Here is a 22,446-nt window from a genome sequence, read left to right as displayed (position 1 = left end):
CCTAAACCAGTCTGTCCAACAACATTGAGCTGTGAAGGAGTTACGTTTGATCATGGAGCATTTTTAGTCCACTATATTCTATCTAAACGTCCTTACATTACAAATTTGTGAACCGAGCACAAAACGCTTTCAATCTGAGATCATTCAAATGACCTCAACGTGTGTAATGTGCACAGAGAGACATGCAAATGTAGGCGTATAGCTAAAAGAAAAAGAAGTGTAAATGTGTTTCTATTTAAACGGCACGGGGGCGAGCAGGATGGACGCAGCTTACTTTGGTCCCAGTTTGATTTTAAATTAAACTGTTCCAGGACAGGATGTGACTTTGTAAACAAGCAGGAAGAAATATATACTCACAACAATAAGTCAATTCTTTGAAATCTCTTCTTCAAAACACTCTGTTTGATATATATAGACTTGCTTTTATGTGATGTCGTCTTAATTCTACTTATTCTCAATGTTGTCATATCGCCAACTATTCTTTTAAAAACTGCATCCTGCTGTTGATTTTATTATTCCCTGTTTGTCTCTTTTATCTCAAGTTACTGTTTTATTTCCCTTAACTGCTCTTATGGCTCTTATTCATTTTTACCACAACTTACTTACTATCATTTTTTTAATCCTTATCACCATTTTTATTGCTATTATCTATTTTTATTTGCTTTTAGTTTCTTATGTCATCTGAAATCTGTGGTCCTGTTGCTCTCAGCTTGTGCTGCCTGGCTTCTTATGATGGTTGTGTTAAATATGTTTGTTGGGTTTTATTTTGCTGTTGGGTTCTTTTGTTGTTCTGGTTATTTTGCGTTGTCCATATTCTTGCTGTTTTTATGTTCATGGTTTCTTTTACTTTGTTCTTTTGTAATGCTTTTGCTGTATGTCAAAGCACTTTGTTGCTATTTAAATAAAGTTATTATTATTATATATAAACCATATATCACAATTTAAGAGCCTAACCTAACCCTAAAATCCTTTCTTAGGTTTTCAAAGGATAATTTAAATCCTAAACCATAGCCAATGTAACCTTGGATGCACAGTGAGGTCTGAAACATTAAATAGGCCATAGATAGGCCTACTCTGCGCTAAAGTGAGATTTATCATTTTAATTTCTACTTTCTGAACTGTAGAAAGTCCTGCAGATGGTCTTTTCCCTTAACTGGAAGTGTATTATATCCAGAAAAGTATAACCATCGGAATCTCCGTATAAAACAAATTAAAAACAATCATTTCAATTCATGTTTTCGTTCCCACGGGGAGGAGGAGGAGCCTGCTGTACTATCCTTTTGGAGCCCACACACACACACACACACACACACACACACACACACACACACACACACACACACACACACACACACACACAAGCCACAGCCCTGACGTTGCCGTGGCAACCGGCCCGCGGAGTAGTAGGGGGACGCCTCGAGAAACTTGTGATTGGTCAGCTCGAGTTGTCATTCGGTATTAATCTTCCTTTTGATTGGTCAAAGCATATGTCCGTCTTTAAACCAACAACGCGATTGGCCGGCTCCTGCCCGTTAGGGCCCCGCCTCCCTGGGTAAGCTCAGAAACAGGGGAGCGGAGCGGAGGAGGTGGCTGTGGTATCAAATTGAAATAAGAAACAAGTGGGAGCTAGCTTGTTTAGAGGGCTGTAAAAGTTTTTTACTTTGAACATACTGTTGGAGTCTTGTGTTGACTTGTAAGCTGTACAAAGTTGGAAGAGATGTAGGAGCTTTTTGGCCGCTTTTGTTGTTGTTTCACGATGGAGGAACCTGCGACAAGGCAAGTGGCTCGTAACCGTTAGCTAACTTAACGGCTCGTTTTGGGCATTTTTATTCAGTGAATCTCACATTAAGGGAATTGTTTTTAAACTAAAGGCTGTTTTTTTACAAGTTTGACTGAACGGTGAGTTGATAAATGTTGCCATCACCCTTCACAGAGAGTCTGAGATGTCTCTGTCAGACGGAGCCTCGGATGACGACCTGCCGTTAACGTTACCCACAGACGGCAGTCACAGCGGGAGCATCCGAAAGGTGAGGCTACACACACACACACACACACACACACACACACAGACACACAGACACACAGACACACGCACACACACAGACACACAGACACACACACACACACACACACACACACACACAGACACACACACACACACACACAGACAGACACACACACACACACACACACACACACACACACACACACACACACACACACACACACACACACACACACACAGACACAGACACAGACACAGACACAGACACACACACACACACACAGACACAGACACAGACACACACACACACACACACACACAGACACACACAGACACACACACACACACACACACACACACAGACACACACACACACACACACACACACACACACACACACACACACACAGACAGACACGGACACACACACACACACAGACACACAGACACACACACACACACACACACACACACACACAGACACACACACACACACAGACACACACACACACACACACACACAGACACACACACACACACAGACACACACACACAGACACACAGACACAGACACACACACACACACACACACACACACACAGACACACACACACACACACACACACACACACACACACACAGACACAGACACACAGACACACACACACACACACACACACAGACACAGACACACACACACACAGACACACACACACACACACACACACACACAGACACAGACACACACACACACACAGATACACACACACACACACACACACACACAGACACAGACACACACAGACACACACACACACACACACACACAGACACACACACACACACACAGACACACACACACACACACACACACAGACACAGACACACACAGACACACACACACACACACACACACAGACACACACACACACACACACACACACACAGACACACACACTCTTGGAGATCTCTAAATCACCATTGTGTCTGTGTGAAATCAAGAGGAAGGCAAATGCAGGCAAACGGACCAAATCCAGAGACCCTGACCCCCCTTAAGATGATTAATTTAACCAGGTATGTCCTATAATATTGAGATTAAGAATCCTTTTTCCAAGAGAGATCCTGCATGGCCGAGGCAGCCAGCAGGAAAAAAAACACAAAGTTACAGACAGAGACCCAAAGATAGACATAGTACGACACGCATTAAAAGAGGAAAAAACATCTATGAGTCAAATCTGGGAGACAGTCAGGCTTAAAACATCGACAGCCTTTAGAATCTGCTAACAAGTTTTTCATTTTAGAAGGACACCAGCTCTTTGAGTTTGAAGTCATTCTGCAACAGATTCCAGGCTGAGGTCCTTAGAACGCAAATATTATTGTCTGGTTCTTTTCTGCGTGATAAAAACACAGATAGTGTATGAGCAGATCACGACTTGCCTTATGTATAAAGGTGTACCTGTCCTAGAATATTCTATTTTATCCACATTATTAGAAAAAGACAAAAAACTAGGGATGCAGAATATTGGATTTTTTGCCGATATCCGAATATGCAGATATTTCGAAACTCACTTTAGCCAATGATAATATAAGAACAACTTATTTATTGTCACTTGTTGTAATTTTACTCTTATTGTGACAAGCTTCCCATGCCGTTTTGAGAGCTACAAACAGCACTGTAACAATCTGGTGACTGACAGTGAGCTCTGTAGTGCACAGAATAAAAATGGGCCCCTTTAATGTGGAGTTTATACTTTCAAATTAAAGGAGCAGTCTGTAACTCTGACACCTAGTGGTTAAAATGGGTTAAAACTGCAGTCTGAATTCTAAACATTGTAGAGAGCTGTCTTCCCTCCCCCCCCTCTCTAGAGTGGATGCTCACTCAGGTCACCATGTGGTGGACTCTGAAGCTTCAGTGTTTATCCAGCTCTGCATGGGTCTGTAAACCTTTCTGTGTTCTAACCTCTCTCCATTTTTCAAAAGCATCTCCAATATTGATCCTAGTTTGAGCACGTTTCTGCTCGTGGAGTTTATTAGAAACATGCAGAGGCTTTTTAGGTCGGGTACAATCACTTCTATCTGAACCACTTCTCTTGACCGCTTCCATCGCTGCAACACCTGTTGACCTGATAACTGCTCTCATATCTGACAAATTGAGGGGCGTCCAAAACGGCCGTGTGGGGGTGACTTAAAAGCGCCTACCTTCTCTGGTCCAAACAAATCCAGAGCATTCAGGAGCAGAATCTAAAGTTAGAAGGAGGACATACTGGCTGCTGCATTGTTGTCAGAGAAGCCAGCACTTCAACATAGCATGTTTCCTTAATGTCCTTTTTGTTTGTTTGTTGTTTTGTTTTCCCCTCATAAGCTGAGGCATTTTGAGGGGAAAAACACATCTACTCACTTACCGCATCTCACTGTGCATAATATGTAATAATCATGGTATTATCAGTTATGGTTACCTCACTTTTGGGAAATTAGACTTCAATACCAACCACCATACTAAAAAACACTCTTTCAAAATCTAATTTACACATTTCTTTATGTGTCTGTTTACAAAAGAAACACAATGGACAACGAGGACAGAAAATAGAAAGTGTCAGTTAGTAATGCAGTTATTGCAGGGGCATTTCAAATATGGACGAAAAACACTGAGGCTTTAAGGGCACACTTACACTAGGCCCAGTTTTCCCATACAGCTACTTTACTGACTTTGTGTTTAATTTTGAGTCATGTTAGTCAGATACAGACAGAACACTCCGGGATTTTTTGATACTGAAAGCTGTCCATCTTGTGGATCATCGCCCATGAGTTTCAGAGATTTCTTTTTGAAATACATTTTATTGATGACATGTAATGAACGCTCATGCAGCGACCGGCAGCGGGTCTTGAGCGTCCTTTGTCTTTTCTTCTTTTATAATTGGAACACCCGAATCTCCTGTCTGCACAACACATTTACCTTTCTAGGTACCAATAAAGAAACCTTGAACCTCTTTTAAAGCTCATGTGAGGAGTTCTCAATCAAAACAAAAAACAAAAAGATGACGTGGAGGTTTTGTGTCATAACGCACTCCTTAGGCATGCATTAGAGGAGATCAGCAAAGAGATAAGACGCACCATTAAGTCCACAGGGTTTCCCAAGATCGGCACACGATGAAAGCACCTGACAGAAGCTTAAAGAATAAATGATCACAGTTAATATTGAGTCCTGAGGGATGTTTTTTAGTTTGTTTTGGGGAAATATGGATTTCAGACACGGTGCAATGAATTAGACACCTCATTTCCTGCTTGTTGTGCGTTCACATGTTTGTTTTCTATGGCTGAACATTAAAGATTCATGCTCAGAGACAGTCGCCAGGACATCCAAGGTTTTTTTTTTTAACTTAAATGCACAGATGTCGATCCGCCTCCATCCTCTGTCGGTGAGAGCAGAGGTGGGAGCTCGGCCAGAAAGTCTAATCCACACAGGCACTCCGAGGATTACTTTGACGTATGCATGCTAAACAAACAACTTAACTGGGTGAGAGGGAAAGAAGAAAAAAAAGACAGAGGGAGAGAGAGTGTGAGAAAAATGAGGATCTGTACACAGGGGAAGGCGAAGGTGAAGAAAGGAGGCTCAGGGATAAGAGAAGGGAGTATGCTGAATGTTTACTCTGCAGCTGCTTTATCGACCATCTAATGTACATGTGTTTACCTTTTCAGAGTGAAACAGAGGTACATTCTATGATAGTTTGTGGGATTAAGTGAGCAGTTCTTTAACAATCAGCTGTGGGTAAGCTGAAATGAAATCAAGACGCTCTGACATTTAAACCAGGTCCTTTTTGTGTGAACAAACAACAAATGATCCCTCTGTGGGAAAGATTCTCAAACTGGGTGATTCCCATGTTTATCATCCCCACCACTCTCCTCCTCTTCACTCTCAGTGTCATCACAACCTGACACGCTCTTTGACACACCCATCATCTTTGGCATGCTTTCCTTTGTGCCCTGAAGTAAGCCTCTCAGAAGGCTCTCTGTCCAGGGTGAAGTGTAAGGCCACCAATGAGATGTACTATTAAAATGCTATGGGTTTCTGAGTAGGGATTAAAGGGAATTTCTTCCACGTTTTATTAAGATGTTCAAGCAGTGTCATGGTTAATTCCTCAGTGCGTGCTATATTGAGCGATAAAGCCGAGGTATTTTGCAAGAGGAGCAATTTTGGCATTGCTCACACGTAGGACTGAGCGATAAGGACCAAGATTCATATCTCAACATTTGTTTTTGTAATGAAATAACAAAAACAAAGTCCGTTCTGAGTTAAATCCACATGGGCAAAATGTCAACATGTACATACAAAGTTACTGTGGCCCCCGCTGTGGGCAGCTCCTTAAATATAACAGAACTAAGAAAATATTCCTTTCTTGCTTAACAAAGTACAAACTGTGTGTATTTAGTTTTGTAGGTGGTTTTTCAGTTTTTGCTCAGGGAGGGAGAGAGGCGGAGCAGAGTGAAGAGGGAAAGACAATCGCCCTTTTCAGATTGCTTTATTTCGTAAAAGAGCTGTAACTACTTCAGTCATCATCACATCTTTGTACAGTCATATTGATTCTGCAATGAGGGTCTGTGGATTCACATTGCTTTCGGCATTGAGGAAGCACGGCACGGCTATGCTCCACATACACACACAGTCAGACATGCACACACACACAGCGCTGCACTCCCCCGTCTCGCCTCTGTTACTACCTCCAAAGGGGATACAGAGGGGGGAAAACTTGCTCTGTGATCAATACAAGCACCAGTTTCTGCGCCTGGTACTGCCTAAAATATGGTTAGCGGAGGCGTCGCCAAACAGCAGTTTGTTTTAAAGCTGGTGCTCAAGGGCGACATCTACAAGATCAAAGAGTTTCACATTCTTCATATAAGTACCCAGACTAGACCAAGTAAATTCACCGTGTCACAGTACCTGTTTGAGAGTCACGTTTTATCTCTCTAATTAACTTGAACTGATCCTCTGATTGTCTTTTCAATCTGCAGCCGTCTGGGAGAACCTCAGTAAACCTGGCTGTAATTTCACCAACATGGGGGATTCCTTTATTAATCCTCAGCTCTTTAATGCTATCGCTCTGTGAGGCAGGAAGATTGAAATATAACTAGGCCATAGCTTGTCATTTGTAATCTACACTTTCTAAATCAAACAATTCAAAAGGCGACACATTTTGAAGATATCACGAGTTGTGAGTGAGGACGGTCATCGGGTGATTATTTGTATTCTTCCTCTGCAAAAACATTAAATATATCAGAAAACAGTTAAAGTAGAAGTGGAATTCGATCCACTAGCTCTTTCAGTAGCCAGATTTGCTGCTTTCATTCATATATTTTGTGTTCTTTATTTTCTGTATAGGGATGCGACCCTTTTGCTCAGACTCAGCGCAGTAAACTACAGCACCGACGAGCTCGCATCAACCAGCAGATCAACAAAGAGATGCGCATGAGAGCCGGGGCAGAGAACCTGTTCAGGTGAGTTGCAGGGTCATGAGCATGATGTTTGTGGTGTTCGGAACAATGTTTGGTGAAGTCCAAGTTAGGCTTTAATAGCTGTGCTAGACATGGACATGGTCTGCGTTTCACCTGTTTAGGCACCTAGACCTTGTGTGTTGGCTCCGATCTGTTACAGCTCCATGCGCCCTCGTCCGTCAACACCCACAGGCTGCGCACAGAGAGCTCAGCTGGACAGACAAAGGACTTCCCTCGTTTATTATACAGATTCTCTCGCGACAGCGCAAGATAATACAATGTATGTTGTATAAAATCTCATAAAACCCTTAAACACATCAACAAACACCCATAAGGACTCTTTCGGTTCTGAACCGTCAAAACAGAGGCTTTGATTCTGAAAAAAAAACCCGGATTTAGGGGTAAACGTGGGCAAAGTTTCAGATCCTGAAGTAAATGTATGTTGGAGTAATCCTATGATAAGTCTGCAGATGGTGCTGAATAAATTTAGTCATTAGCCTGCATTTAAACAAAAACGGTGGTAGACTGTTTGGTAAATACACCTTGTGTAGTGCTCTTTTGATTGGCTCATTTGGCTCATTGGCTCATGGAGGTGGGAACCACCACTCGCAGGCTGTGGGGTCTGTACTTCCGAACTTTCACTGTAGGCTGGGAGCTCAACTACTGTACTGTAGCTAGTAGGAGTGCAAATCTACAAAGCAAAATAAGACGGGACTAAAAGAGCGGCACAGCTGCACAGAAACTGCACATTGTGGACTTTGCTGAATGCAATAGAAATCATCAGGCAGGAAGACATTTTACGTTTTTCCCCCCAGGAGACCCCCACAAAACAGACCTTATGTACCGGTGCGACTTATATTCCAGATTTGATGGTATTTTTTGACTTTTAGGGAAGTCTTTTAGATGATGAATGCTTCTCTGGTCTCTTCTGTGTTGGTTTTTCTTTGTCAGCCTGCTGGCTCTGTCACATTTGTTTTGGTGTCCTGTGATGGGAAAAGGTCAGAGATCGCTGCCCTCCAAACTACACACACAGCATCACCTCCCCACTTTAATTGCTCTGCTTGTGTGAACACACATGTATTAGTCCCTCTGCTCGGGTGTCCTCTCTTAACATGTCTGTTTCTCCTGTTTCCTCTCCCTAATTTCTGTACAAAACAGTAACTGACCACAGGATACTTTTACAACAACAAGTCCAAGTTAGGCTGCCTGGCTTGAGTTTGAAAACGTCCATTCACACAGCAGCACACATGAGTTTTATTGGTGAAGAAATGAGGTGGAAAAAAATAAAAGAAATGGTGGCAGAACTTCAAAGTATTCTCTCTGAGAACATTAGCATCATCTTTATCCCCTCCAGTTTCCCTTCATCTCTCTGTGCCTTTACTTTCTCTCTCTTCCTCTCTCTCTCCCTCTCTCTCTCCTCAAGTTTTCAGACTCTTCATGTTTCTCACTCCCTCAGAAGTAGCTTATTACACAGGCTTCAAGTTCACGTTTAATATATGTGCATACATTAGGTCTACACTTTTGTTGTGGTGGCTTTGAGAACATTTGAAACATGAATAGACCACTGTGTCAAACTCCCTTGCAGTGAATCTGCTGCCGTTCCTTTAACTCATAAAGATTCATCTTGGGAGTACGAGGCGGAGGAGGAGAAGGAGGAGTAACTTCATTAAACCAGGGAGCTGCTTTCTTCCTCCTCTGTGGCGTCGTGTCAGAATCTAATTAGATCAACACAGAAAACAACAGCGTGTTTAATTAAAGGACACTAAGAGCACCCCTCAGTACTATCCCAGGACCTGCTCTGCTGCAGCTGATAAGATTTCACATTATAGGATGGATGGATATTACATATTATAAGCACTTACAATGATTATCACTGTAATTTATTTGATGTTTTACTTTATTCTTTACATCTACAGGAAAAGTGAAAAATACCCCCCATACAATTAATTCAAAGAGTTCAATCTAACATCTTAAAATCTGTGTAAAAGGCCCCAAAACCCTTACTTTACATAAGTTCAACCTGTGTTCAGTTGTCTGTCTTAAATAATGCACGGCTCAAATACACACGTCTGCAAAAAACGCCCTCACTCTCTCTCACACACAATCTGCATCACCGTTAAACACAAGCCAACTAGAAGCTAAATCATAATAGTCTGCAGATATTTCCTGCCTAAGTGTCTGTCATGATCAGATGAGGAAGACACATTAAACAAGCATGCCTTCTGTTGCCATGGTGATTTCAGACGCTGCCTGTCAGTTTGTGCAGGTAAAATCAAGGGTGGCGGGGGGGAGTCCTGGATTCAGGGTCTCGGCTTGTGGCTCCATTGTCAGTGTGCTAATTTTATGCAGTAGTATGAACAAAAATCCATCCGACCTGTCGGGAGCAGTTGATCAGGCCGGGCTCAGCTCTGCCTCATGACCGAAGACGTACGACCCAAGAATCAAGTCCAAGTTGGGCTGAAATCAGACAGTGTACACCCGGTTTAAGATGCTCTTTTTAAAACCAGAAACAGGGGTTACATTGATCTCCTCTGAGCCTCCACACTCCGTTGTCTAAAGCAGCAAATCTACATTCAAAATATAAAAGTTGTTGGTCCACTTCTGCTTCTGTCAGTTTGTTTATGTTTGTTTGAACTTTGTTATTTCTTATGGTAAAAGTGAGACTCACCATTGGCAGTGGAGTCTGGTGGGCTTTAAGAGGTTGATGTTACGGATCCTCTCTGTGTTTTCAGATACTAAGATTAACAATGTGAGCTTGTCTGTGGCGGGAATAAAACTTTCAGTAGGCGTTCCTCATGAGACACATTTTTGCCTTTAGATTATATTGCAGCCATTAGAGCCTGTCTCACAGACGTCGCCTTCTGAATCAGTCAACTGGAGATCTTCCAAAACTTCTCGTTCTTATTAGTCATTCAGGTTTATTTTTCTTTCTTTCTCTTCAAACTCCACTTTAGACAGGATCCAGCCTGTTGTTGTAAAAGCTGATGACTCAGTTCAGGGGAAATAAAACAAGCGCTCCTGCCTTTTCTATTGGGACGATGGGTCACAGAGACAAAGAGGACCCCTACACAGCCCGCCGGCCTGTAATCAGCCGGCTTTGTGTCCGCCTCCCGTCCTGTTCCCATGCAGAGATTCCCAACAGAGCAAGCTCATCCCCCACTTATTTGTCTGGCACCGTCAGACCTTTTTTTTTGTTTCTTCTATCCTCCCCCTTTCCGGTCAACTGGAATAGTCCACACACACACACACACACACACACACACACACACACACACACACACACACACACACACACACACACACACACACACACACACACACACACACACACACACACACACACACACACACACACACAAAGGTTCTTGCTTTCATTTTCACTTCAGTCACTCTGAAACTGTTGTAGAACTGGGTCGTGGTATGAGTGACAGTGGGTGTGAAGTGGACGGGGGTAAGGGGGAGGTTAAGATGCTAATTACTGACAAGTAACTCAGGAAGATTGGTGATTGGCTGATGGAGACGTCATGATGCGAGCTGCAGGTTGTGTTTCTCAGAGGGAACTCAACTTAATCCTGGAACTCGTGTCTTTTAGGTCGATAAATACAGTTCACAGCTTCTCTCATACTTAATGTCAGAGCATAATCAAAGGAAGAAAGAGTTATATTTTCCCCTCAAAAGCTGAAGAGTGGTGTGCGTGCAAGTGGCTTTGTGCATGAAGGGGATATTTGGCAGCCCATTTAAAGCTGACTAATCACATTGCCCTTGGCTTGATCCTAGATATAGGTGTGTGTGTGCGACTAAGGAAGGGAGGGGAGGGACAGATGAAGAGAGAAGTGAAGCTAGAGTGGTCTAACTGGACAGATTAAAATTATTCCCAGGAGCTCAAAGGTGAGCTTCAGTAGCATGTTTGAGCTGTGCTGAGTCAGGCATTAAACAGTCACATCTCTGAGTTTCTCCGGAGGTCACTGATGGTCATGACAGAAGCAAAATAAATCAAACTTTTAATCTTAAATCATTTACTAATTTCATACAGATGTTATGATAATATTTTTCTTTCCTCAAGTCGATTTTAATACCTGATCTTATATCGGCCGTTACAAGACACGGTCGATATTGTTCCTGTTGACAGAAATTGACAAAGAAATGTGGCATGTAATTGTCTGTAGCCGGCGTTAATTTGTTGTGCCAAATTTATGAAATACTGGCATCTAGTTCACCTGACTACTGATTCAGAGAAGAGATTTGTTATTGGGCAGATGAAGTCACCCATTGGACAAACTCTTACTTGTTCTTATTGTTGAACATGAGAGAAAATGTTGGCATTGTGGGAGTCTTTAGGCCCCGTCAGCCCCAGTCTGCCTTTTTTTGGCCGATTCGACATGTTGAATTGGCGTCGGTCGGCGCGGTTGGTGAGAGGAATCTCTCTGATTGGCTGTTGGGAGGTTTCATATATCTCCAGCTCTCCTCTCACGCATGTGCAGTACACGCAGGATGTAGTCTTTGCGGTGTGTTCTAGTGTAACTTTTTGGCCAAGACAAAGGCATCGTGAGGCGACGTTACAGACGGCCTTCGTCACCACTAGTTCTTTCCCGTCTGCTTGGTGTGTCAGGGCCTTTACACCAAAAGAAGTCTTGAAACAAACATCAGTGTCGTTATCGGCTCCGATTTTCCCAGTTGGCATAGCATTAGCATTTTTCGCACCTTTTCTTAGACACAAATAACTTTTGCATGAAGGCTAACATGAGCTTAAAAACCTGTGAACGAGATGTTTGAAAGGTGTTCATATTCATGTTCATCTCTCAGTTGTCTTATCAGTCAGTAAAGTGTTAATTTTTAGCTGACTTGTTTTTTTAACACAGCTATGTCTTGCCAAGATTTCCCTCTGCCCTTGAGACCTTATGTGTGTCTTTACTCCCCAGATCTCCCACCTGCTGCTGAAACATCAAATGACTCATCAAGACCTTTAATCTTTCTCTTTACTCAAACTGGAGACATTGTTGTGTCTCTCTTTGTCTCTTTTTATTAGTACGTCCCATCTCACAAGAGTAGATGATGTCGCTCCTTTTCTTCTTTCTTCACACAAACTTTGCTTTGTCCTGCCTCACTGAGCTAGCACAATCCAAACATTGCATAATGAAGGGGGTTTTTATCTTGTAGCACATTTTCAACACAGAGTGTATCATCAAGTTACCACAGCATCCCAGCGATGCCTCAGATTTACAGGAACACTGTGTGTTTTAAATCTCAGTTACCCCCCCCCCCCTCCCCCCCAGCAGTGTGAGCTGGCTTTACTCAGAGCTAAGAACCTCCCCTCTGAGACATGAAGAGGAGCAGAGTCAGACGAAGGATGGGGGGTGGAGATAGGGGAGGGATCAAGACAGACTTTTTACAAAAGAAAACTCCACTCCTGAGTGCCTTTATGACGTCATCAGGGGTAGTGATCATGAATGTGTATTGATATTGAAACCCTTATCGACACTCCTGAACAATCCGAGTCTTACTCAATACCACTGTCTATACTTTATAATCATTTGCTTGGAAAACAACAAAGTTTCCACCAGATTCCCGCGTGATCTTGTAGTTCTTCTGTAATCTGTGTACAGCTGCTAATGGCTCACATACCAGAAACGGAACCAGTGGGGCAGGACACCCGATGGGGCAAAACCGTGGTGCTGAGCCGACCTTGAACACATCATAATGTAGCCTATGTCACTTTGTTTAGTTAGCTATCTAGCCGATGTCAACACAGATTTCAACATTCGATTTCAATTTTTTAAGGGTTAGGGTTAACAGGACTTATCCGGGTCTGTAATAAAGTTCTCTGTTGCCATGTAAAATAAATTGTGCTTGACTGATGTGTAACTTTGTGTGTGTGTGTGTGTGTGTGTGATTTAATATCTGCAGAGCAACAAGCAACAACAAGGTGAAGGAGACGGTCGCTCTGGAGCTCAGCTTTGTCAACTCCAACCTGCAGCTGCTAAAAGAGGAGCTGGAGGAGCTCAACAGCAACATGGAGGTCTACCAGACAGACAGGTAGACAGCTCTCTCACACACACACAACCACAACCACACACACACACACACACACACACACACACACACACACTTGCTCCGTTTTTGTTTTTTATGCTCCAAAAATTCCAGTCCACACTCATTAGTCTAATGAGAAGTATAATTGGAGAAAGCAGCCGTCTATGTCATGTCTGTATTCTCACTAAGCCCTGTGTGTATGTGTTCTTGATCTTCTATCTTTGTGGGGACCAATTTGTTATTTTTAGATCTTGGAAGTGAGGACATTTTTGACAAGTGAGCCGTGTCGGTGCATATAGTGATCAAATATAGGAAGTTCAGTAGTATTATTCAAAGACAGTGTTTCCACGTGCGCTTTATGTCAAGGGGGCCTATACAGCAACCGCTTTCTGCCTTAACTACCGGGTACAAAATAATCCATAAAATCCTCCTGCTGTTGGATATATCAGATCCAACAGCAGCTCTGGATGCACTGTATCCATCTGGCAGGTATCAGCTGGTGGTTACGAAGCTGCACATCTAAAATGTAACTGAATCTCTGCATAGCCCTCAAATGGGCTTTGCTATTGGTTAACCTTTCAAGGCTCTGCCAGAGTTGAAGATAGAGTCCCTCAACGCACACGCCTCCCCAAGGGGTGCGGGTATCAAAGGTCAAATATTTCACTCTGTACATATATGCTGTCCCTAAAACATGTCTGCAAAGTTTCTTCGACCACGGCCCCTCTCTGGAAGGGCTTGGGTGTCTCGCTCCTTCTCCTATTGTTTATGGTGAGAAGGCAGACTCAGAGGGAAGAACAAACACCTGTGTGTGTGTGTGTGTGTGTGTGTGTGTGTGTGTGTGTGTGTGTGTGTGTGTGTGTGTGTGTGTGTGTGTGTGTGTGGGGCCTTGCTGCCCGCCCGGGTCATGGGAGGGATCAATCCCTGATTAGACTGTCATTAAGGACCCTGCGGCATGTGTGTGTTTGTGTTTCATTGTCAATGGGGTGGGGTGGGGCTGCATGTGGGTGGATGGGGGGGGGTTAAAAAGTTAATTCTCGGCTTTAGCTTTGCTTATTAGCAGGATGAAGCACTGAGGTTTAAAGGCCAATAGATAGGAGAGTAGTGCACTCCTGACGGTGAACTGTGTGTGTTTACATGTTTGTGTTTACCTTTATTCTATGAAAAATTACACACACACACACACACACACTTACGGTACATAATAAAAACTGTGTAACTACCTTAACTTCATGCTGCATCTTTTTACAGTGAGGCTATCAACGTTCCCATGATCCCACTCGGATTAAAAGAAACCAAAGAGGTGGACTTCACCCTTTCTGTCCAGGTAAAGCGTTTATATTTCTCAGATATCACATTTGTCATGCATTGAGACTGAAGTGGTAAAAATGTAAGTTTGTCCTGTAACTTCTCCCGTCTACTTAGGAAAGAACAGGAAGAGTTCAGCACACACGCAGACTTGATCCAAAAAATAAATCCAGTGAGAGTTGATGTTTAAAACTGCTGGTAGTTTTATTGCAAATACATTTAAACCAAAAAACACATGTATTGGCTCTAATGAATAAAAGCATGTAATGGAAATGCCTATCATTAATGACGCTATGCGCTGTGACCCGTCGTCCTCCCGGGTGCGCTCTGCACACTAACTCATAGACTTGTGCCTCGACACCTGTAGAGGGTGCACATGAAAAACCAATAACAAATTAAATGCAGAAAAATGAACGAATGATGCAAATAAAATAAACTTACATGTGGCATAAGAATGCATTTGCAAAACTGGATTTTTCCCATCATTCCTTGTGTGAGAAAATGTGACAAAAAGTTACTTTTCCTCACATTTTGGCCTTTAAACTTAACATCATGAATAAGTTCAGTTCAGAGCTGAATAAAAACTTAAATATTTTTTTATTAATGTGAAAACTGAGTGATAAGGAGATCTGAGATGAAGTGATTTCTATCTTTAAAGTTGATTTGTTAATGGTCAAGATGAGCTGATATCTCAGGTCACAGTTCAGTGAATTCCTCTGCAGTGTGTTTTATTTTAGAGAGAATACTTAAAGTGTCTTCTTTGTCCCCTCACAGGACTTCATCTGTGAGCACTACGGCGAGGACAGCTCGCTCTACGACAAGGAAGTCAAAGAGCTTATGGAGCTCAGACAGGTTCATAAACCCACTCATAAAACTTCAGACAAAACAAAGCTTGATCTAGTTTGATCTGTTTTTCATTTAGAGAAGAGAAAAGGGGATTTTAGAATGTTTTCAAATACCTAAAATAATCCTATCAGAAACTTGTGGTGTCCTCTGATGTGTATTTATGTGTCGTTTTTGGAACAGGCCATGCGTACACCCAGTCGTAACCAGGCCGGCCTGGAGCTGCTGATGGAGTACTACAACCAGCTGTACTACCTGGACCAGCGCTTCTTCCCCCTTCACAGGAACCTGGGTGTGCACTTCCATTGGTAGGACACGACGAGCACTTAATAATGTAAAACCTGGAGGGTGTGAGACCCTGCATGAAAAGCATTGAAGATTTATGGTTTAAAAGAACTTAGAGAGGGAAACAGACTCAGTTTAATGAATGATAGCTTACCCACTGGTCTGATTACACACCTTACCTTAAGTGACTGACGGCTGGGTGAATGATACAGAAACAGAATGCATTAAGACTTTTTATATCCTGTGTTTTTGTTTTTCAGGTACGATTCTCTGACAGGCGTCCCGTCGTGTCAGCGTACGCTGGCCTTCGAGAAAGGCAGCGTGTTGTTCAACATCGGTGCTCTGTACACACAGATCGGGGCACGGCAGGACCGCTCTGCAACAGCCGGCATAGACAAAGCTATCGATGCCTTTCAGAGGGCTGCAGGTACTGAAACACAAACGTACCCCAACGTTGCTCCACCTTTGTTTTGTTGAAGCACACGGTCGCGATGAGAACAAAATGTGTTTTTTTACATAACAACAACTGAGACAGTTACCTCATCTGCTATGAATATTTACGTTTTTTAAGTTAAAGTTCCCTCCAAAAAACACGGCTAAAGCGATGTCTATTCGCATGGGATTAGTATAACACGGGGACCTCTGGTCATTTAGGAATTACCCCCCCAACATCAGCGAAATCACACAGGATAAACAAAGCCTGTAATTAACTTCTATTTACTGTCGTCTGATTGAAAACATTGAGGAGCTGCATGTTAACCACTTTGTCTCCGGGGGCAGCATCACACTTTACAGCGTACAGCCTGCCAGACTTTCATGACAAGAAGAAGAGGTCAACATCTGGTACACTTCAAATGAAATCATTAATAACTGAATAAATAACTTTGAATGCTGTCCAAACCTTCATTTACAAAGTCCAGCACTGCCTCCATTAGTATGAGGGGAGAAATTAGCAAAAAAGGCCTCTAACGTTCTTAAAAACAAAAATACCACACCAAATTACTGAAAGCTGATTGGGACGGTATTACCTTTATCAGAGGAGCTCTGTGTGTGCTGAAGTATAGTCTATACCATGGAGTTTTTACTTTACAAATCACAGAGATTATTGATTTGAACAGGATAAAATAAAAACCACAGACGTCCTCGACAATTATTACAAATGACCAGAGGTCCCTGGGTTACACTAATCATTTGTGTTAAAAGGGTTTAAGGCAGCAACTAGTTGTCATTTTGTCATCTTAGTTTGAAAAGACGGAAACAGAATGGTGGCCAGGAGAAGAGTAGAGAAGAAGAAAACCCTGAAAATATTCAATAAACTGTGTACTACAGAGAAAAGCCCCCAAATCATCAGAAGGATCAGAGAAGTTATTCTGGATAAATGCTCCAAATGAAAAATATAATAATGGAAATGTGTGTTTGTGTCTTCAGGTGCATTCAATTACCTTAAAGAGAACTTCTCCAACGCTCCCAGTCTGGACATGAGCTGCCCGTCGCTCTGCATGCTGGTCCGGCTCATGGTCGCTCAGGTGCAGGAGTGTGTGTTTGAGCGCATCACACTCACCACACGGGACACACACTTCACCTCCCAGCTCCGCCTGGCACAAGAGGCTGCGCGGGTGAGTGAGCACGCCTCTGGCTGTGTCGTGTTGATTCCTGCTGACCTCACTGTGATTCTCATGCTGTTTCCGTGTCCTGTAGGTGTCAGACGTCTACCTGTTAGTGCAGCAGACCATGACGCAGCCTCTGATGAAGGACTATGTCCCCTTCTCGTGGGCGTCCATGGTTCAGGTCAAATCAGAACACTTCCGAGCCCTCTCACATTACCACGCTGCTGTAGCACTCTGCGAGCACACATGTAAGTCACACTCACAGCTTTTCATTTCATTCTTCACACTGTTCAAGTTATATGAAGTTGAACTTAAACAGTTTCTGTTTGGGCAGCATGACATAGTGTGAATGTGCAAAAAACACTCTGAGCATAAAAGAAGTAAAAGAAAGATCAGAAATGAATTTGAATATAAATAATGAGGGACAAAAACACTTCTTGATAATCAATGTTGGGACTAACCTCTAACTCCTCTACTGTTTACAATAACTAGCAGTGAAAATAGTTCCTCTTCAGATTCAATAAATCTGTTAAAGTTAGAGAGACTTGTGTCTACACAGATTACCTTGTTGTGTCTTGTCCTCTAGTGTCTGCAGAGGACGGCAGTGATGAAGAAGCAGAGAAGGCTTTCCTCCAGTTCTACGTCAACGTTCCTGCAGAACCGACACTCATCCAGGTTTTACAGGATCCTGAAAAAAGCAGAAAGCTTGGTGAGTTCCTGTGTTGAAGGGATATGTTTTGTATCCAGTCAAAATGCACAGCAGTGGAGACTTATGTTTGTTTTTACTCAACATGTTTGCAGGTAAAGCTCACCTGCGGCGTGCGGTCATCAGACACGAGGAGGCCATGCGTGTCCACAGTCTATGTAAGATCCTGAGGAAGATGGACATCCTGCAGGACGTGCTCTGTCTCACACACAAACGCTCTTTGGACAAATACTCCGAGCTGGACAGGGAGGACGACTTTGACGAAACCGCAGAGGCTCCAGAGATACAGTGTAAGTACAGAATCTGCTTTAAGACATATCGATAAGATAATCATGTGTGTTTTTGTTCATTTAAGAGATCGTGTTTTCTTCTGCCGACAGCTCAAACACACCAGAAACCAGACATCACTCCCCCCAACTTCTCCACAGTCCAAGTTTCTGATATCTTCCAAAGGCTGGTAAGACCCTTTGTATGAGGAGTCAGATGTAGTGACTGAAAACACAGCTCTAATTCAGACATCATTTAAAGACTGTTGAGTTGAAGATGACTGTTCTCTGTGCTGCAGGGGCCTCTGTCAGTGTTTTGTGCACGAGCTCGTTGGGGTCCAGTGCGTGTGATCTGCCTGCAGCGGGGAGAGGGAGGACTGGGTCTGACGCTCAGAGGAGACTCCCCTGTCCTGGTGGCTGGAGTGGTGCCTGGCGGCTGTGCAGCAGTGAGACAAACCTCCTCTATCAGATTTATACACATCAATTAGCAAAGCTGTTCTCATTAGATTTGACTCCTTTCCTGTTTGTGCAGGAGGCTGGACTGAGGGAGGGAGACTACATTGTAGCAGTAGACGGGGAGGACTGTAAATGGTCGAAACATGGCGAGGTGGTCCAAATGCTGAAGAGCTGTACTGACAGAGGAGTGGAGCTCAGCGTGATCACACTACACTCACATGACACACAGGTAAGGCGCGGTGAGTGTGTTTGACAGCTCGGTCTGTTATTGGTTTTGTAGCTAACATGATGTTTACCTGTGTGTGTGTGTGTGTGTGTGTGTGTGTGTGTGTGTGCGTGCGTGCGTGCGTGCGTGCGTGCGTGCGTGCGTGCGTGCGTGCGTGCGTGCGTGCGTGCGTGCGTGCGTGCGTGCGTGCGTGCGTGCGTGCGTGCGTGCGTGCGTGCGTGCGTGCGTGCGTGCGTGCGTGCGTGCGTGTCAGCAGGTGGACAAGAGGACCATTATGCTCTCCCTCGGCAGTGATAAAGAAAACACACGGCAGCAGCGTCTGCTCGGAGCAGCTAAGGGCCAGAGCTCCGCCTCCTTGTTGAACTGGAACAGGAAGAAGAAGAGGGAAGGTAGCGGGCTCACAAGGAGATTAGGAAGCACTTTTAGTTTGTCCTTTGGAAGCCTGAGAGACACTGAGGCCATGTACTGAGAGCAGACTGCACAGGAGCCACTCAGGGAATCACAGCGGGGGAGCATGAGGTACGGCAAGGTCTGCATTCAGACTGAGACACACCAGCAGAGGGCGCTGCTGCAGAGAGCTCTGAGAGAAAAGCACAACAATGTACCCGACTTCTTTTCTTTGACTGCAGCAGAGACCGATACATCTGGTAACTTTGTGTCCAAAAGAACTACATTTAAGTGTGGCTCTCAAAGCTGAAAGAGGAGCTTCATGTTTGAATAATCAAGCCTCAAAGGAGCAGCTGAACCACTCTGCCTTGGAGTCTAAAGGTGTGTTGAGACTCGATGTAGAGACTTGAGTTGGTGTGAAGGTGCGAGGCAAACTGGGTTGAAAGTGTTGAACATGAGGTCTTTGGTTTATTTTTGTACCAGCGTCTGATTTAAAAAGTATTTTCATCACACTAGCCAACAGACTCGAGTGTCGCTGCCCTCAGCAGATATTTTTGTGGTTTCATCAAGTCTCAGATAAGCTCAAAGAAATGACGAAACGTGAGACTGACAAACTGTTGCATCTGCTTTGCTCTGTGTCAAAACGAGGCAGCTAAAAAAAAAGTGCATTCATTCGATAGAAAAAAGGATTTGTCTGTTTCTTTGAGTCTTTCTTTCATCATTGATGGCTAACCGACTTCTGTGGCCCAGACGAAGAATCAGTCGTGAACTACAATCAGCTTCTAGTCGATCTGTAGAGTTGGTTCATTAGCTGTGACCTGAAGTAAGTGTTCAAACCAGACGCCCCGCTATTCCTACAGGTGAAGTAACAATAAGCACCACCCGGGGGAAACCCGGGGTTCAAAACCTGCTTTATACCAGGTTAGGTTCACAGACTCAGTTACCATAGTAACGGACTCAGCTAAAGTAGCGGTCACATGCATAAGGTCTATTATCGTTACTGATCTTAGAGAATAAAGGTCACCACCCCCTCCCACTCGATCGAGGTGAATCTCCTTTAGTTTTACAAAGCTGCAGAATCTCTTTTAAAGTAATGAGTGCTGTCCAATAAAAGGAACGGACTACATAAGGCAGAACTCTGAAAACAAGCACCACACGTATTATCATCCTTTTATTTCCTCGTGATGCTCGAGAGAAGCAGACATCTTGTCTCATGAACATGGAGTACCAGTCTTTGTAATCCATCTTCAGTTTGTCGGTCTTGATTAAGATGCTTCATGATGCAGCTCGCAACGTTTAAAGTGAAAACTGAGATCATTACTGACGTCGCCATGACTCTCCTTTGTGTCTTATTTCCTCCTTAAGTGGTCTCTGAGGTTTCAGACGTCTGTACCAGTCTCCTGTTAGACCAGATTTCAGATTAGGATCATCCGCTGATCCTCGACTCTGTACGTTACTAACAAGCACACAAGAGGAAATACTTGGATTTATCATTGGATGAAGCACTTCAGAGGTTTCATCAGAGATTCTGCCATGTTGTTATTTTTTATGCTCTGAACGTTGACCAGGACAAATCTCCCGTTGAAGACGTAGCTGTGATGTCATGTTTAAACACTTAGAGAGGTCGTGTGTGTGTGTTTTATATTTTATAAACCGTTCTGAGAGTCCAGCCACTGTACTGTATGTCGCAGTCAGCCAACGTTAGGAGCAGTTATGATGATAGACGAGGACGTTAGTGGAGAAATGTTTAATGAACTTTTTGTAAGATTTTGATACTGTAGCACACATTGTGAGAATCGTAGCACGTTATTGTTTGGTCCGACTAAAAATGAATTCTGTGATGTTGTTTTTTTTTTGTACAGCATTTGTGCCATGTTGGTCTGTCATCAGAGTATGGACAGTCAGAGGGGACAAAATACTTTTAATTCATGTGACAACCACGTTATATGATGCTGTATTAATTAGGGCCACTGTGGGGTAACTGAAACATAGAGGTAATGTTTCTGTTGGATTTAATGTCAGAGTTTGTTTTTTTTTTCTTCTCAAGTTACAGTTGAGAAACAATTTGAAATATTTTTGTAAAATTTACACACGTTTCTTTTTTTTAGTTTTCTCAACAATAAATGACTTGATTAAACTGGATTCTTCTTTTTTAATGACATTTATTGAAGGTGGTGAATTTTTTTATTTAATGTAAAAATCAAGATTCTTATCTTCTTAGATTTTAAATGTATTAATAACTTCCAAAAATTTTGTTTTTGGGGGGGGGGGATATGTAGTACTTTATCAACTTTACTTCAACAACTTTATCCTCTAATATTCTGAGTTTTTTCCTCGGTATAAAGCCGCCCTGCCTTCATCTTCTGTGTGTTTTCCCTTCAGTGGTCCTAATACGGTATGAAACAGTTCCATGGTGTGACATGTTAGTTTAGATTTCTTGTTTTCATTGAAAAGGTTTTAATATCAGTGTTGATCATTTATGCCACGATAATGAAAAGGATTTCTGACTTCAAAGACACACATTTAAAAAAAATCTCTGTGTCTGTTTAATGTGTGTGTGTGTGTGTGTGTGAAGACGAATCCTGTGAAGTGTTTGACTGAGCATCTGACCATCCCTGAAGCGCTGCGTCTCGGCTTTTGCACAATGTGTTTTGTTTTTTTCCATGTGTAAATACAATAAAAGTAAGAAATGAAACATCAGCTGCTTTTATCTTTAACTTGAGTTAAAAACTGAAGTCAGAAGCGCTGGTAGCCTAGTGGTTAGTGTGCAAGCCCCATGTACAGAGGCTGTAGCCCGGGTTTGAATCCGACCTTGGCTCCTTTCCTGCATGTCACTCACTCTC

The 22,446-nt window shown here is 43.1% G+C and overlaps 1 protein-coding gene across 2 annotated transcripts; it reads left to right on the top strand.

Moving 5' to 3' along the window:
* Positions 1–1,581: 1,581 nt before the first annotated feature.
* Positions 1,582–22,303, top strand: rhpn1 (rhophilin, Rho GTPase binding protein 1). Of its 2 annotated transcripts, none has more exons than XM_020657782.3 (16): positions 1,582–1,776; positions 1,934–2,027; positions 7,380–7,495; positions 13,397–13,525; positions 14,771–14,846; positions 15,602–15,679; positions 15,854–15,978; positions 16,216–16,382; positions 17,384–17,571; positions 17,654–17,810; positions 18,149–18,271; positions 18,364–18,558; positions 18,649–18,725; positions 18,834–18,980; positions 19,067–19,219; positions 19,473–22,303. In XM_020657782.3, the coding sequence occupies exons 1-16, from the start codon at positions 1,757–1,759 to the stop codon at positions 19,683–19,685; spliced, it is 2,058 nt and encodes a 685-aa protein (XP_020513438.2). In that variant the 5' UTR covers positions 1,582–1,756; the 3' UTR covers positions 19,686–22,303. The 2 variants fall into 2 exon arrangements, with proteins under 2 accessions (XP_020513438.2, XP_029137960.2); XM_029282127.2 differs by having other exon boundaries at positions 19,470–22,303.
* The last annotated feature ends 143 nt before the right edge of the window (positions 22,304–22,446 follow it).

The sequence above is a fragment of the Labrus bergylta genome, chromosome 6 (genome assembly GCF_963930695.1).
Source record: "Labrus bergylta chromosome 6, fLabBer1.1, whole genome shotgun sequence".
Taxonomy (NCBI): Eukaryota; Metazoa; Chordata; class Actinopteri; order Labriformes; family Labridae; genus Labrus; species Labrus bergylta.
The sequence above is the reverse complement of the archived record's forward strand: the minus strand, read 5'-3'. Positions and strand labels throughout refer to the sequence as shown.